Raw genomic sequence first — 15,920 nt, forward strand, 5'->3', positions numbered from 1 at the left:
CACAAGATTTGTTGTAAGAGTCCAGTCCCCATCTTTCCCTTTTGTGTATGACTAATTACCTAGCTTGTCCATCTCCAATATTTTAGAATAATTCAGTTCTTGGGCTTCCCAGGGCCATTTTTCCCCCATGTTGGTTCCCCCACATACAAAACAATTAGTAACATTCAATGTGTTAGCAATGTCCTCTGCTAATTGGACAAAAGTGTTAGTAACATGTTGTGGTATTTCGGGGATATTCAATTTCTCAATTTCCTGATAAAATGACCAAAAAAGTCCTTTAGTTGTTCGCAATTGCTTAGTTTGCTTGGTTACTGTCCAGCGTAACGCAATGTGTGGGTCTCTACCACTTGCTTCTATGGCCAAGCCATATTCTACTTCCCATGTTTTGGTAGGTGTGCAGGTTATGGTAATTGGGTTGCACGAATTTCTTGGACACTTGCTGTTGGCTATGCCCGTTTCCAACTTGCATTTATGGTTTCCACCAGGTGGATCCCCTGACCACATGCTGACACAGGACCAATATGGACAAAAGCTGTAAGTGTCCTGGTCGGAGCAAGTCCCTTTGTTATTGTAGCACATGTATTTTCGTTCGAGCATAAGACTCCTTTCCCATTGTAATGTCCCACAAGTTGATTTCCAACAGTTGCGATTGATTGCTAAACAAGCGTCAAAACTGAGGCGGACTTGCGTGTTGAGGGATTTAAACTCAGTTTTGTTGAGTAATTCTTGTCTACCGCATTCAATGGTGTAAATGGACATTACGTATGTAGTAATGGTTTTTGCTTCTTTTGGGTTGTAACATTGAATCTTGTTGTTAAGGGTACACATGTGATAAACAGTGTTATTAACTCTACAAGTTGATGGACTAGTAATTTGACAATGTTCAGGTTTGATGGTATGATATATCAATGTCTTAGAGATCTTGCCACTGTGTATTGTGGTGGTGATGCAATCACTACAACTGTGATTGTTAGACGTAAGTGATGCAGCACGCCGAATTCGTGAGGAATGAGTGGATTGTTTCTGGAACAACAATAAGGTCAATCTGGCAGAAGTGGCAAGTCCTTTGACCATCTTGGTAATTTCACACTGATATAGTCCCAAATCTACTGCCTTAGGGTTTTTGACAGTCAATTGAGTAGTACGGAAATGAAATGTTTGTAAATAATGTTCTGAATTTTCAGGAAGCCATGTGTTGTTAAAAAACCATCGCCAAAAAGTACCTTTTTTCTTGATAGGAGATCGTTGTCGACAAGACATGGTAGGAGCATATGGCACTCCTTGTATGAAGGTGTAGCGTACCTGGTGTGTTCGTATGAGGGAATTGTATTTTGGAAAGTCCGGTGTGCTTTGGCGAATCCTTGCTCCTGGGAGAGGCTCGCTTACTCCTGGTGCATAGTCTGGAATTTCTTTGGCTTTCCATGAACAAGTATTCACATCGCATGGCTCTGGAAAACAGCATGAAAAATGGCGAAGCAAAGTTCTTGAAGAGGGGTGAGGAGAGGTGCGGACAAGAGTCATCCAAGAAAGAAAAATTGAGAACAATGGAGGATAAACCACAGAGGGTGTTGAGTAGAGATAAACAGTTTGGTTAAAATAGGTGTTATTGGACAAAAATCCGATGCATGAGTAGGAGCCAATAGTTTGAGGAGTTACGTGTAAGGAAAGACGAACTTGACAAGAGTCATGATATAAGTATTGAATTAATATCAAAGGTTTTAAAGAAGGGAAAAGAAATTGGCCCTGATGCTGCAAGGCATAGGGGCAAGCAGTGAGAAGAGTGTCTTTGAACACAAAAGTCACATGAGTGTCAAGAGGTGCAAAAATCACCTGAGGGTGAGCAACAAATCGAGTAGAGGCATAAGATAACAATGAGAGAAATAGTTTAAAGAAAAAGGAGTGATATGTCAGGGGGAGAAGAAAAGGCAGGTCATCTTGATCTTCTTCTGGTATGCAGGGATACGGACGAACACAACGAGCAGGAACCCAGAGAGTCTTGTCATCAATTTGTACCGCTGCGTAGCTTTTTCCCCAAGTGATCAATTGGATTTACTCCTTGCGGGATACTATTAGCTTGGAGACTACACGTGGGGCATTGTTGAATAATGGCAGTTGCTTCTGCCATTGATATGCCAAATTGCTTCATCAAGGCTTTTTTGTTTTGATGAAAAAAGGTGTGACTTTCACCTGCTGTTAATGGGGCAGGCTGAGGTGAAACAATAGTTAGAGGCATCATTTTGCAGGCCTCGTCTGCCATGTGATTTCCTTCAGATAGGAACCCAGGCAGATGCTGATGACTACGAATGTGTGCTACAAACAAAGGTTTAGTCCTTGCGTGTAGTACTGTTTGTAATTGTGTAAACAACATCAAAAGGGAAGGTGTTAACGAGGGTGAGATATAGGCATCAAAAATGTGTAAAGTTAATTAAGCAACATACAAACTGTCTGTAATGATATTTAGAGGTTCGGAAGAAAATAATTCCAAAGCTAGAATAAAGGCTGCCAATTCAGCCTGTTGTGCAGATGTTTGTGTATCAGTCAATTTCTTATGCCATATCTGTTGTGTATTCCAAGTACATGCACCATGATTTTTGGACCCATCTGTGAATACGGTTAACGCATCTTTGATGGGTTGTGATGTTATTGGTGTATAAAATTGTATCGGAATGGTTTTAATAACTTGTAGCCTTGGGTCAGCTGGCAAATGACATGAAATTTGACCAGGCCATTCCGTGAGTGCATCTTGGAGAAGGGTAGAATTTTGAAAAAGAGGTTCCCATTGAGATAACTTGAAAGGGAGATAAAGCGTAACAAAATCCATTCCCATTAAGGCACAGGTTCTTCTTCGTGCCTTTTCAATGAGCAAAGCCATTTGGGCTGCTCTGGGTGTGAGTGAGTTACGAGGTGTATGTGCTAGATGTAACCATTCTAAAATGTAAAGTTTAGGTTTTGGGATTAAACATGTAAAAAGCAAATTCTCCATATATATCCCCAAGTAATTAAAGGAATCTGTGTTTTGTCTGGTAAAAATATACCAGAGGGAGAGGCAAACTTGTTTTTTGTTGAAAATGCCTCTGATAAGTGGTCAAATTAGAAAGTGAAAAAATTCAATTGATTGAAAGGTACAAATGCAGCAGTTGATCACACCCCTTTGCGGGGTGCTATAATAAATCCTGAATAAATATCCATGGAAATATTTCCATGGGGCAAAGAAAAGGTATTGAATCATCCATATGCCAGAGTTCACAAGTCCTCACATACACAAGTCATGTTCCGTCTTCAAAAACATATCTCTGACTTTCTGAAAAAACATATCTCTGACTTTCTGAAAAAACATATCTCTGACTTTCTTTCACTTACTGAAATCCTTTCTTGCAATGACCAGTTGCTGTACAAAATGCACATTGATTTGGTCCCAAAATGACCTCACCAACTGCCAAGCTTCAACTGTCCTTATCAACTTGCTTTTCTTCCTCTCATTTGTTTCTGCAACATCTCCAGTACCTTCCATTCAACAAAGCACATATTATTCTTTTTCCCACGTCCATCCTGACTTCCAATTTAGGTCAGATGCCTTTTACAACATTCTCTTCCCATCTATATACAAAGTAACTTTTTTCTGGCTCCAATATCTGATCGTCCCTCTAAATGTCCGTGTGAAACTGATCTGGATTCTAGCAAAAATGTTACTCATTCTTTCTGACTGCATTTTGTATTTTTTAGGTCATCTCTGTTAAAGTTCTAAAAGGGACAGCAACCAGTGCTACCGACAAACAAACAGACAAACAAACAACCAACAGACCAACAAACAATTGAACAAACAGACGTGACTTCTGTTAAGCATACAAAGTGCGCACAAACATAAAAACATAAAAGAGAAAAAACACAGCTTCAAAAATAAAACAAACAATTAAGATAGTTTGAGTATACTCTGAAATAGAAGGCAACGTTGCATTAAAACTACAAATGCCAAATATCACCCTTAATCCCGCCTTTCTGAGGCTGGCAGGGAGAGGAGAGAAAAAAATGGTGAAAAGAACACAGCCCCCCTCCTCCTGCCTTCTCACCGGAGGCAAAGAGGGGGGTGAGAGGAAAGGAAAAAATGTTTTGTTAAAACGACAGGCTCCCTTTTCCCGGGGAGACAGGCAGAAAAAATAAATCATCATTATTCATTCAAAAACACCTCTTTTAACACAACACGCTCTGCTTTTTCAGCCAACAAACCTTACATTTCAAGCATCCAATACTGACTACATACACACCTATTCACACCTATAGTTACATTTCTTTTACAATAAATCAGTCATTAAATTTATTTCAATGAACTAGCTTACCCCCAAAGCAGTGAAAACTCAGGCAGTAGTTTTAATCACAAAAGTGATAGGGCCCTTTAACGACTGTCTGAGTTGGCCTGCCTCAAGGCAAAAGCACATTCATTTTGCTGGCCAGCAATTAATTAATTAAATCACATTAATTTTACACACTATCATTATAGATGCAAAGAACAATAAGTCAAAGGAAATTAAATGCACAGCGGGGGAGGATGCAAAAGCAAAAGTCAGGAAAGAGAAAGCGAGAGTTGTATCTTTTTTCCAAGGCAATTTACAATCCATAGACACATAAATCATTTTTTACTAGGGTTTTGATCCCTGATGAAAGAGAGGGTGAGATGTTACGGACATGCCCCTCCTTGGATTTTTACACTCCCTTTTAAAATAAGACTTTCCTTGAGGTTTGCTGCCTTGTAATAAAGCAGCTACTAACAAATTAGTTTTATAAAAAGATGTTCTTATGTCCTGACACACTTTAATCATATCTACCAAATGTATTTTAAAAGGTAAATCAAATTCTTTTTTGATATCACTGGCAGGACTTTCCTGTTATTTTAAAATCAGCCAATTGTTTTTGTTTATTGGTAAGGGTTTGCCATGATTAAGACAGAAGGCCAATTAATTCTTTTTTATTTTTTCTTCAAACGAGGTAGAGATTTCCCTCCATTTGAGGCAATTTTAGTCTTTGTTTTTATATAGTGGTGCCGTTAAGTTTCTACAGACGATTGGCTTCTTGATTAAAAGGGAAAGTTCATGCCTATGAAAGGCATGAGACTTTGAGAGTGAGGAGCTCATACTTACGAAGCGCTTGCCCGCCAGGTGCGTAAGATGAGAATCAAGGCGCCGAACAAATAGACACAGGACTCGGCGTGGGACGTCCAAAAGGCAATTCGAACCGTCGGGGTCACCAGTTGTGAGTGCGTGGCTGGCTGCCACGCGGTGACGACCTCGTCTGCTTTTGGGACCCTCGCAAGGGTGAGCCGGAGCTAGGCATTAGAACCCCCACAGGGGTGAGCCTGAGTTAGGCTATGGGACCCTCGCAAGGGTGTGTCTGAGCTCGGCTATTGGCCTCCACGGAGGTGCGCCTAAGTTAGGCGGGTCTGGTACTGCCAAGGAAGAACGGACACCATGGTGAGATGAAACGCACCAACCAACTCAGCGAGGTGAAAAGACCCCGGCTGGCCGATTGAGACGGTATTTATTAAAATCATACAAAGGGTTTCTATTTCACAGCGTGTTATTGCATGATTGGTTAAAATACTTGTTACTGGGCAGGCTTAGTTCACTTGTTACGTATACTTGTTACCGGGCAAGCTTGTTCACATGTTACAAAAAGATGTTACAGAAGAATGTTGCATAGAAATGTTGCAAAGCGAAGAATGTTGCATAGAGATGTTGCAAAGCAAAACCTTGAGCAGGCTTTGTGCCAGCTCAACAAGAATGTGATGTAGCTAGCAACTTTAAACATGATCGCTACATCTCCTCTGTTTTTACTTTATTAAAGCTGAAAACATGGAGCTTTTACGTCCATGGAGGTGAGTGCTATTTCAGGTCGCGTGTTGCCCTCCGACCCCAGGCTTCCTGTGTCCGCACCTACCATTCTGTCAGCGTCATCTTCCGAATCGTTATCCGAGGAGAAATGTAGCAAGGGTTGCTTGCTTTCATCTGTTGGTACCAACATATACGTATTATTCTCAAGCATCATATTAATTTGTACAGTAGCTTTTGTTTCAGCAATGGCATTCAAACTACGCTTAATCATGAATACAAAAATAGGCAATAAGCAGGGTAATAATATACATCCCATAGCAATCATTGCAACAAATATAAAAACAGCTTTTAAACCTGGGAATTTGGGTAAAATACCATCGAACATACCTCCAAAATCAAATCCACTCCATGTTTGCACATTTGGAACCAACAGGTCTGGAGAAGCAAACATTTCCCACAAGATTTGTTGTAAGAGTCCAGTCCCCATCTTTCCCTTTTGTGTATGACTAATTACCTAGCTTGTCCATCTCCAATATTTTAGAATAATTCAGTTCTTGGGCTTCCCAGGGCCATTTTTCCCCCATGTTGGTTCCCCCACATACAAAACAATTAGTAACATTCAATGTGTTAGCAATGTCCTCTGCTAATTGGACAAAAGTGTTAGTAACATGTTGTGGTATTTCGGGGATATTCAATTTCTCAATTTCCTGATAAAATGACCAAAAAAGTCCTTTAGTTGTTCGCAATTGCTTAGTTTGCTTGGTTACTGTCCAGCGTAACGCAATGTGTGGGTCTCTACCACTTGCTTCTATGGCCAAGCCATATTCTACTTCCCATGTTTTGGTAGGTGTGCAGGTTATGGTAATTGGGTTGCACGAATTTCTTGGACACTTGCTGTTGGCTATGCCCGTTTCCAACTTGCATTTATGGTTTCCACCAGGTGGATCCCCTGACCACATGCTGACACAGGACCAATATGGACAAAAGCTGTAAGTGTCCTGGTCGGAGCAAGTCCCTTTGTTATTGTAGCACATGTATTTTCGTTCGAGCATAAGACTCCTTTCCCATTGTAATGTCCCACAAGTTGATTTCCAACAGTTGCGATTGATTGCTAAACAAGCGTCAAAACTGAGGCGGACTTGCGTGTTGAGGGATTTAAACTCAGTTTTGTTGAGTAATTCTTGTCTACCGCATTCAATGGTGTAAATGGACATTACGTATGTAGTAATGGTTTTTGCTTCTTTTGGGTTGTAACATTGAATCTTGTTGTTAAGGGTACACATGTGATAAACAGTGTTATTAACTCTACAAGTTGATGGACTAGTAATTTGACAATGTTCAGGTTTGATGGTATGATATATCAATGTCTTAGAGATCTTGCCACTGTGTATTGTGGTGGTGATGCAATCACTACAACTGTGATTGTTAGACGTAAGTGATGCAGCACGCCGAATTCGTGAGGAATGAGTGGATTGTTTCTGGAACAACAATAAGGTCAATCTGGCAGAAGTGGCAAGTCCTTTGACCATCTTGGTAATTTCACACTGATATAGTCCCAAATCTACTGCCTTAGGGTTTTTGACAGTCAATTGAGTAGTACGGAAATGAAATGTTTGTAAATAATGTTCTGAATTTTCAGGAAGCCATGTGTTGTTAAAAAACCATCGCCAAAAAGTACCTTTTTTCTTGATAGGAGATCGTTGTCGACAAGACATGGTAGGAGCATATGGCACTCCTTGTATGAAGGTGTAGCGTACCTGGTGTGTTCGTATGAGGGAATTGTATTTTGGAAAGTCCGGTGTGCTTTGGCGAATCCTTGCTCCTGGGAGAGGCTCGCTTACTCCTGGTGCATAGTCTGGAATTTCTTTGGCTTTCCATGAACAAGTATTCACATCGCATGGCTCTGGAAAACAGCATGAAAAATGGCGAAGCAAAGTTCTTGAAGAGGGGTGAGGAGAGGTGCGGACAAGAGTCATCCAAGAAAGAAAAATTGAGAACAATGGAGGATAAACCACAGAGGGTGTTGAGTAGAGATAAACAGTTTGGTTAAAATAGGTGTTATTGGACAAAAATCCGATGCATGAGTAGGAGCCAATAGTTTGAGGAGTTACGTGTAAGGAAAGACGAACTTGACAAGAGTCATGATATAAGTATTGAATTAATATCAAAGGTTTTAAAGAAGGGAAAAGAAATTGGCCCTGATGCTGCAAGGCATAGGGGCAAGCAGTGAGAAGAGTGTCTTTGAACACAAAAGTCACATGAGTGTCAAGAGGTGCAAAAATCACCTGAGGGTGAGCAACAAATCGAGTAGAGGCATAAGATAACAATGAGAGAAATAGTTTAAAGAAAAAGGAGTGATATGTCAGGGGGAGAAGAAAAGGCAGGTCATCTTGATCTTCTTCTGGTATGCAGGGATACGGACGAACACAACGAGCAGGAACCCAGAGAGTCTTGTCATCAATTTGTACCGCTGCGTAGCTTTTTCCCCAAGTGATCAATTGGATTTACTCCTTGCGGGATACTATTAGCTTGGAGACTACACGTGGGGCATTGTTGAATAATGGCAGTTGCTTCTGCCATTGATATGCCAAATTGCTTCATCAAGGCTTTTTTGTTTTGATGAAAAAAGGTGTGACTTTCACCTGCTGTTAATGGGGCAGGCTGAGGTGAAACAATAGTTAGAGGCATCATTTTGCAGGCCTCGTCTGCCATGTGATTTCCTTCAGATAGGAACCCAGGCAGATGCTGATGACTACGAATGTGTGCTACAAACAAAGGTTTAGTCCTTGCGTGTAGTACTGTTTGTAATTGTGTAAACAACATCAAAAGGGAAGGTGTTAACGAGGGTGAGATATAGGCATCAAAAATGTGTAAAGTTAATTAAGCAACATACAAACTGTCTGTAATGATATTTAGAGGTTCGGAAGAAAATAATTCCAAAGCTAGAATAAAGGCTGCCAATTCAGCCTGTTGTGCAGATGTTTGTGTATCAGTCAATTTCTTATGCCATATCTGTTGTGTATTCCAAGTACATGCACCATGATTTTTGGACCCATCTGTGAATACGGTTAACGCATCTTTGATGGGTTGTGATGTTATTGGTGTATAAAATTGTATCGGAATGGTTTTAATAACTTGTAGCCTTGGGTCAGCTGGCAAATGACATGAAATTTGACCAGGCCATTCCGTGAGTGCATCTTGGAGAAGGGTAGAATTTTGAAAAAGAGGTTCCCATTGAGATAACTTGAAAGGGAGATAAAGCGTAACAAAATCCATTCCCATTAAGGCACAGGTTCTTCTTCGTGCCTTTTCAATGAGCAAAGCCATTTGGGCTGCTCTGGGTGTGAGTGAGTTACGAGGTGTATGTGCTAGATGTAACCATTCTAAAATGTAAAGTTTAGGTTTTGGGATTAAACATGTAAAAAGCAAATTCTCCATATATATCCCCAAGTAATTAAAGGAATCTGTGTTTTGTCTGGTAAAAATATACCAGAGGGAGAGGCAAACTTGTTTTTTGTTGAAAATGCCTCTGATAAGTGGTCAAATTAGAAAGTGAAAAAATTCAATTGATTGAAAGGTACAAATGCAGCAGTTGATCACACCCCTTTGCGGGGTGCTATAATAAATCCTGAATAAATATCCATGGAAATATTTCCATGGGGCAAAGAAAAGGTATTGAATCATCCATATGCCAGAGTTCACAAGTCCTCACATACACAAGTCATGTTCCGTCTTCAAAAACATATCTCTGACTTTCTGAAAAAACATATCTCTGACTTTCTGAAAAAACATATCTCTGACTTTCTTTCACTTACTGAAATCCTTTCTTGCAATGACCAGTTGCTGTACAAAATGCACATTGATTTGGTCCCAAAATGACCTCACCAACTGCCAAGCTTCAACTGTCCTTATCAACTTGCTTTTCTTCCTCTCATTTGTTTCTGCAACATCTCCAGTACCTTCCATTCAACAAAGCACATATTATTCTTTTTCCCACGTCCATCCTGACTTCCAATTTAGGTCAGATGCCTTTTACAACATTCTCTTCCCATCTATATACAAAGTAACTTTTTTCTGGCTCCAATATCTGATCGTCCCTCTAAATGTCCGTGTGAAACTGATCTGGATTCTAGCAAAAATGTTACTCATTCTTTCTGACTGCATTTTGTATTTTTTAGGTCATCTCTGTTAAAGTTCTAAAAGGGACAGCAACCAGTGCTACCGACAAACAAACAGACAAACAAACAACCAACAGACCAACAAACAATTGAACAAACAGACGTGACTTCTGTTAAGCATACAAAGTGCGCACAAACATAAAAACATAAAAGAGAAAAAACACAGCTTCAAAAATAAAACAAACAATTAAGATAGTTTGAGTATACTCTGAAATAGAAGGCAACGTTGCATTAAAACTACAAATGCCAAATATCACCCTTAATCCCGCCTTTCTGAGGCTGGCAGGGAGAGGAGAGAAAAAAATGGTGAAAAGAACACAGCCCCCCTCCTCCTGCCTTCTCACCGGAGGCAAAGAGGGGGGTGAGAGGAAAGGAAAAAATGTTTTGTTAAAACGACAGGCTCCCTTTTCCCGGGGAGACAGGCAGAAAAAATAAATCATCATTATTCATTCAAAAACACCTCTTTTAACACAACACGCTCTGCTTTTTCAGCCAACAAACCTTACATTTCAAGCATCCAATACTGACTACATACACACCTATTCACACCTATAGTTACATTTCTTTTACAATAAATCAGTCATTAAATTTATTTCAATGAACTAGCTTACCCCCAAAGCAGTGAAAACTCAGGCAGTAGTTTTAATCACAAAAGTGATAGGGCCCTTTAACGACTGTCTGAGTTGGCCTGCCTCAAGGCAAAAGCACATTCATTTTGCTGGCCAGCAATTAATTAATTAAATCACATTAATTTTACACACTATCATTATAGATGCAAAGAACAATAAGTCAAAGGAAATTAAATGCACAGCGGGGGAGGATGCAAAAGCAAAAGTCAGGAAAGAGAAAGCGAGAGTTGTATCTTTTTTCCAAGGCAATTTACAATCCATAGACACATAAATCATTTTTTACTAGGGTTTTGATCCCTGATGAAAGAGAGGGTGAGATGTTACGGACATGCCCCTCCTTGGATTTTTACACTCCCTTTTAAAATAAGACTTTCCTTGAGGTTTGCTGCCTTGTAATAAAGCAGCTACTAACAAATTAGTTTTATAAAAAGATGTTCTTATGTCCTGACACACTTTAATCATATCTACCAAATGTATTTTAAAAGGTAAATCAAATTCTTTTTTGATATCACTGGCAGGACTTTCCTGTTATTTTAAAATCAGCCAATTGTTTTTGTTTATTGGTAAGGGTTTGCCATGATTAAGACAGAAGGCCAATTAATTCTTTTTTATTTTTTCTTCAAACGAGGTAGAGATTTCCCTCCATTTGAGGCAATTTTAGTCTTTGTTTTTATATAGTGGTGCCGTTAAGTTTCTACAGACGATTGGCTTCTTGATTAAAAGGGAAAGTTCATGCCTATGAAAGGCATGAGACTTTGAGAGTGAGGAGCTCATACTTACGAAGCGCTTGCCCGCCAGGTGCGTAAGATGAGAATCAAGGCGCCGAACAAATAGACACAGGACTCGGCGTGGGACGTCCAAAAGGCAATTCGAACCGTCGGGGTCACCAGTTGTGAGTGCGTGGCTGGCTGCCACGCGGTGACGACCTCGTCTGCTTTTGGGACCCTCGCAAGGGTGAGCCGGAGCTAGGCATTAGAACCCCCACAGGGGTGAGCCTGAGTTAGGCTATGGGACCCTCGCAAGGGTGTGTCTGAGCTCGGCTATTGGCCTCCACGGAGGTGCGCCTAAGTTAGGCGGGTCTGGTACTGCCAAGGAAGAACGGACACCATGGTGAGATGAAACGCACCAACCAACTCAGCGAGGTGAAAAGACCCCGGCTGGCCGATTGAGACGGTATTTATTAAAATCATACAAAGGGTTTCTATTTCACAGCGTGTTATTGCATGATTGGTTAAAATACTTGTTACTGGGCAGGCTTAGTTCACTTGTTACGTATACTTGTTACCGGGCAAGCTTGTTCACATGTTACAAAAAGATGTTACAGAAGAATGTTGCATAGAAATGTTGCAAAGCGAAGAATGTTGCATAGAGATGTTGCAAAGCAAAACCTTGAGCAGGCTTTGTGCCAGCTCAACAAGAATGTGATGTAGCTAGCAACTTTAAACATGATCGCTACATAAGAGAAGCTAATAAAGGGGTCAAGCTAAGAAGAACCAAAGTCTGTGTCCCTCTGAAGGTCTCAGTCATCCAGGAATCATCCCAGACTGCCCAAATGCAGAAATGCTGATACTGAGCACAGCAGGAATAACAGTAACTCATGCACAAGGTTGGTGATTGCCCAGGGAGACTTTGGAATCAACTAGTCCCTGAATGAGCGGGGCCACACATGTTGTCCATGAGGCCTAAACTTTGTCAAAATAAGATCAATGAGATCAAGATTGTATAAATTGTTTTCTTTTCAAACAAGGTGTTAAAGGTTGTCTTTTACAGAATATCATCTGTGACATCATAGAATCCTACCTGCAGAAAATGGCATGAATGCATCTCTCTTCACAAATTTTCCTTCAGAATCAAGGAAATGCTCAGGGTGGAATTCATGAGGTTTCTCCCACTGAGATTCATCATGGAGCACAGACGTCAGCAAGGGAATGATATGTGTGCCCTAAAAAATGAAAGAATAAAAAGTTGGTATGGAAAGGAATATGTCCATTTAATTTTGTAAAGTGTTTATTGAGAAGTAAGTATTGGGCTTGGAGCAATATTCAATTATATATATATATTTGTTTTCGTAGATTTTCACGGGTGTAGGTATGCTGGTTTTGTTGTATTCGGGTCTTTTCCCGTGTAAGGTTGAGATTGTCTTTGCAACGTTTCGGCAGGATCGCACCTGCCATCTTCAAGCGTAGGCTCAAAATGTGGGCTTAAAATGGGAACGGAGCTGCCGTCTTTCTGTAAGTCTTGGTGGGAGGGGATGGGGTGCTGGCTTTGTTTCAGTAAGTGGAATGATTGGTTGTGTGGTTGTATCATGATTGGTAGATTGGTGCTGATTGGTGCAGGCTGCGTGTGCATTGTTGTTTTGTATTATAACGGCTTGGGTGGTGGGTGGTGTTTGTTTGTTGGCTAGGGCTGGTTTCCAGATGTTTGGTAGGCGGGAGGTATCATCACGTTTGTTCATGCTGTGGGGGTGTTTCTCTATTTCAATGGCTTCCATGATTATTCTCTTGTGGAGGTGTTCTGTTTTGGAGATTAACCTGGCTCCTTCAAAGTTGATTTGTGTATGTATCTATGTATGTGTGTGTGTGTGTGTGTCTGTGTGTGTGTGTGTGTGTGTGTGTATGTATATATATATATATATATATATATATATATATATGTATGTATGTATGTATGTATGTATGTATGTATGTATATATATATGTATATATATGTATATATATATATATATATATATATATATATATATATGTATATATATATATATATGTATATATATATGTATTTGTGTTACAACCCCTGGTATGACTAAATATGGGAGGAAGGTCACTACTCCCTCTTTCTGTCCTTCGGCTTATCACAAAGACCATGCAGGCAGAAAACCTTTATTTATTTATCAGTACAAATATATATATGCTGGTTTTGTTGTATTCGGGTCTTTTCCTGTGTAAGGTTGAGATTGTCTTTGCAACGTTTCGGCAGGATCACACCTGCCATCTTCAAGCTGTGGGCTTAAAATGGGAACGGAGCTGCTGTCTTTCTGTAAGTCTTGGTGGGAGGGGATGGGGGGTGTTTCTCTATTTCAATGGCTTCCATGATTATTCTCTTGTGGAGGTGTTCTGTTTTGGAGATTAACCTGGCTCCTTCAAAGTTGATTTCATGTCCTGTAGCTTTAAGGTGCTGGAAAAGGGAAGAAGTTTTTTCTTTTTTTCTTACTGCGTTTTTGTGTTCTGTGATGCGTGCATTTATTCTCCTGTTTGTTTGTCCTATGTATATTGCTGGGCAGATTTTGCATGGTATTTCGTAGACTCCTTGGTTTTCTAGCTGTATTTTGTCTTTGGGGTTTCTTAAGATGTTGGCTATTTTTTGATCAGTGGTGAAGGCTGTCCTGATATTGTGCTTGTGGAGAATTTTGCTGATTTTATCTGTGGTGCCTTTGATGTAAGGGAGGAGGGCGATGCCATTTTCCTGTTCTGTATCTTGGTTTTTTGGGGGAGTCTCCTTTTGGATTAGGTTGGTGATTGTTTTTCTTTGGAATCCATTGGAGATTAATACATTTGTGAGTTTGAGTAATTCAGTTTTCAGGTGGTCTTTGTCGGCTAGGCGTTTGGTTCTGGAGATGAGGGTCTTGGCTACAGAGTTGATCTGTGCAGGGTGGTGATGGGATTGTGCATTTAAGTAGCGGTTGGTGTGTGTTTTTTTCTGGTAGATGGTGTGTCCTAGGGAGCCATTGGGTTTTTTGTAGATTAGGACATCCAGAAAGGGAAGTTGGTTGTTTGCTTCTATTTCCATGGTGAATTGTATTTTGGGGTGTAGGTTGTTGAGATGTGTGAGGAAGTTGTCCAGTTTTTCTTTTCCATGTGGCCAAATCACGAAAGTGTCATCAACATATCTAAGCCAGAGTTTGGGTTTGTGTTCAGATTTGTCTAAGGCATTGGTTTCAAAATGTTCCATGTATAAGTTTGCAATGACAGGAGAGAGGGGTGATCCCATGGGTGCTCCTTCTATCTGTTTGTATCTTTGTCCATTATGGATGAAGTATGTGTTGGTTAGGCAGTGGTTGGTCAGGTCTAGGATGTGTTTAGGGGGGTTGTGTTTTTTCTGGATGGCTGTCAAGGCTTCTTTTATGGGCACTTGGGTGAAGAGGGATATGACGTCGAAACTCACAAGTAGGTCACTGGGTTGTAAGTTTTGTTTCTTTATTGTTTCTATGAAGTGGAGTGAATTTTGTGCGTTTGAGGTGATGGATTCTGCGTAGGGTTGGAGTTGTTTGGCGAGGAATTTGGCAAGGTTCTGTAGAGGTGAGCCTATGGAGCTGACTATGGGTCTGAGTGGTGTTCCTTCTTTGTGTATCTTGGGGAGTCCATAGAGTTTGGGGCATCTGGAAGATTTCTCTCTGGGGATGATTCTTTGCTGGATCTCTTCACTGATGGCAGAGGCTTTTATTTTGGATTTGGTGGTTTTTTCCAGGTAGGTGGTGGGGTCTGTGTTTATAGGTTTGTAAGCAGGGTCTTGGAGTAGGTTGGATAGTTTGTCTTGGTAGTCAGATGTGTTCATCACCACTGTGGCGTTTCCTTTGTCTGCTGGGAGAATGATTATGTTGTTGTCTTTCTTCAGGTTGGAGAGTGCTTTTTCTTCTTGTTGCTGTAAGTTGCTTCTGGGTGGAATGCTGGAGCAAAGGAGCTGACTGCAAGTCTGATTTTATTGGCTTCATCTGGGTTGATTTTGATGAGTGTAGCTTCAACTCCGCATATGATGTCTTCAGTGGGGATGCGTTTAGGGGCAACTGCAAAGTTGAATCCTCTGGAAAGGACATTGGTTTCAGCTGTGGTGAGGGTTCTGTCTGATATGTTGTGTACTGTTTGTTTCATGAGTTGCTGAGGAGGGGGGTTAGGCTTCTGTCGTATTTCTAGTCTGTAGAGTTTGTTGGAGTGTTTTTCTGTCTTATAGAAGGTTTCTTTTTCTGCTCTCCAAAGGGCTAGTTGTTTGAATTTGTCCCAGAGTGCTGGGTGGATTTTGTTGCTGAGTTTGAGGTGAAGAGTGAGTAGGTCCCGGTTGGTTTGGTCTAGTAGGAATCTTTTCCTGTGGAGTTCATTTCTGATTAGGGCTAATTCAGTTCTTTTCAGGATCCTTTCGGTGGCTGAGGTTTGTGAATGGAATTTTAGTTGGAAGCATGTGGGGATCAGGCTTTTGTCTCGGCAGTTGCGTAGGAATGTTAGGTCACATAAGATGGTGGCTCTCCGGACTTCAAGCCTCTCGTAGGATCTAGTGAGCAAGAAGGTTTCCTCCCCGTAGAG

At 40.7% G+C, this 15,920-nt stretch overlaps 2 protein-coding genes across 2 annotated transcripts in view; both read right to left on the reverse strand.

Annotated features, from left to right (window-relative positions):
* Nucleotides 1-15,920, reverse strand: part of LOC309386163 (cytochrome P450 2K1-like) — a 93,880-nt gene that overhangs the window by 55,557 nt on the left and 22,403 nt on the right. The gene's annotated exons all lie outside the window — the stretch shown is intronic.
* LOC309385727 (cytochrome P450 2K1-like) overlaps nt 1-15,920 on the reverse strand; it is a gene marked incomplete at its 3' end in the record, with an annotated part of 37,006 nt that overhangs the window by 16,859 nt on the left and 4,227 nt on the right. Inside the window, exon 2 of the mRNA XM_081940433.1 lies at nt 12,430-12,571. Coding sequence (XP_081796559.1) covers nt 12,430-12,571 — 142 coding nt within the window. The remainder of the gene's footprint in view (nt 1-12,429; nt 12,572-15,920) is intronic.

Source organism: Natrix helvetica (genome assembly GCF_964273705.1).
Source record: "Natrix helvetica genome assembly, chromosome: 2".
Lineage (NCBI taxonomy): Eukaryota > Metazoa > Chordata > Lepidosauria > Squamata > Natricidae > Natrix > Natrix helvetica.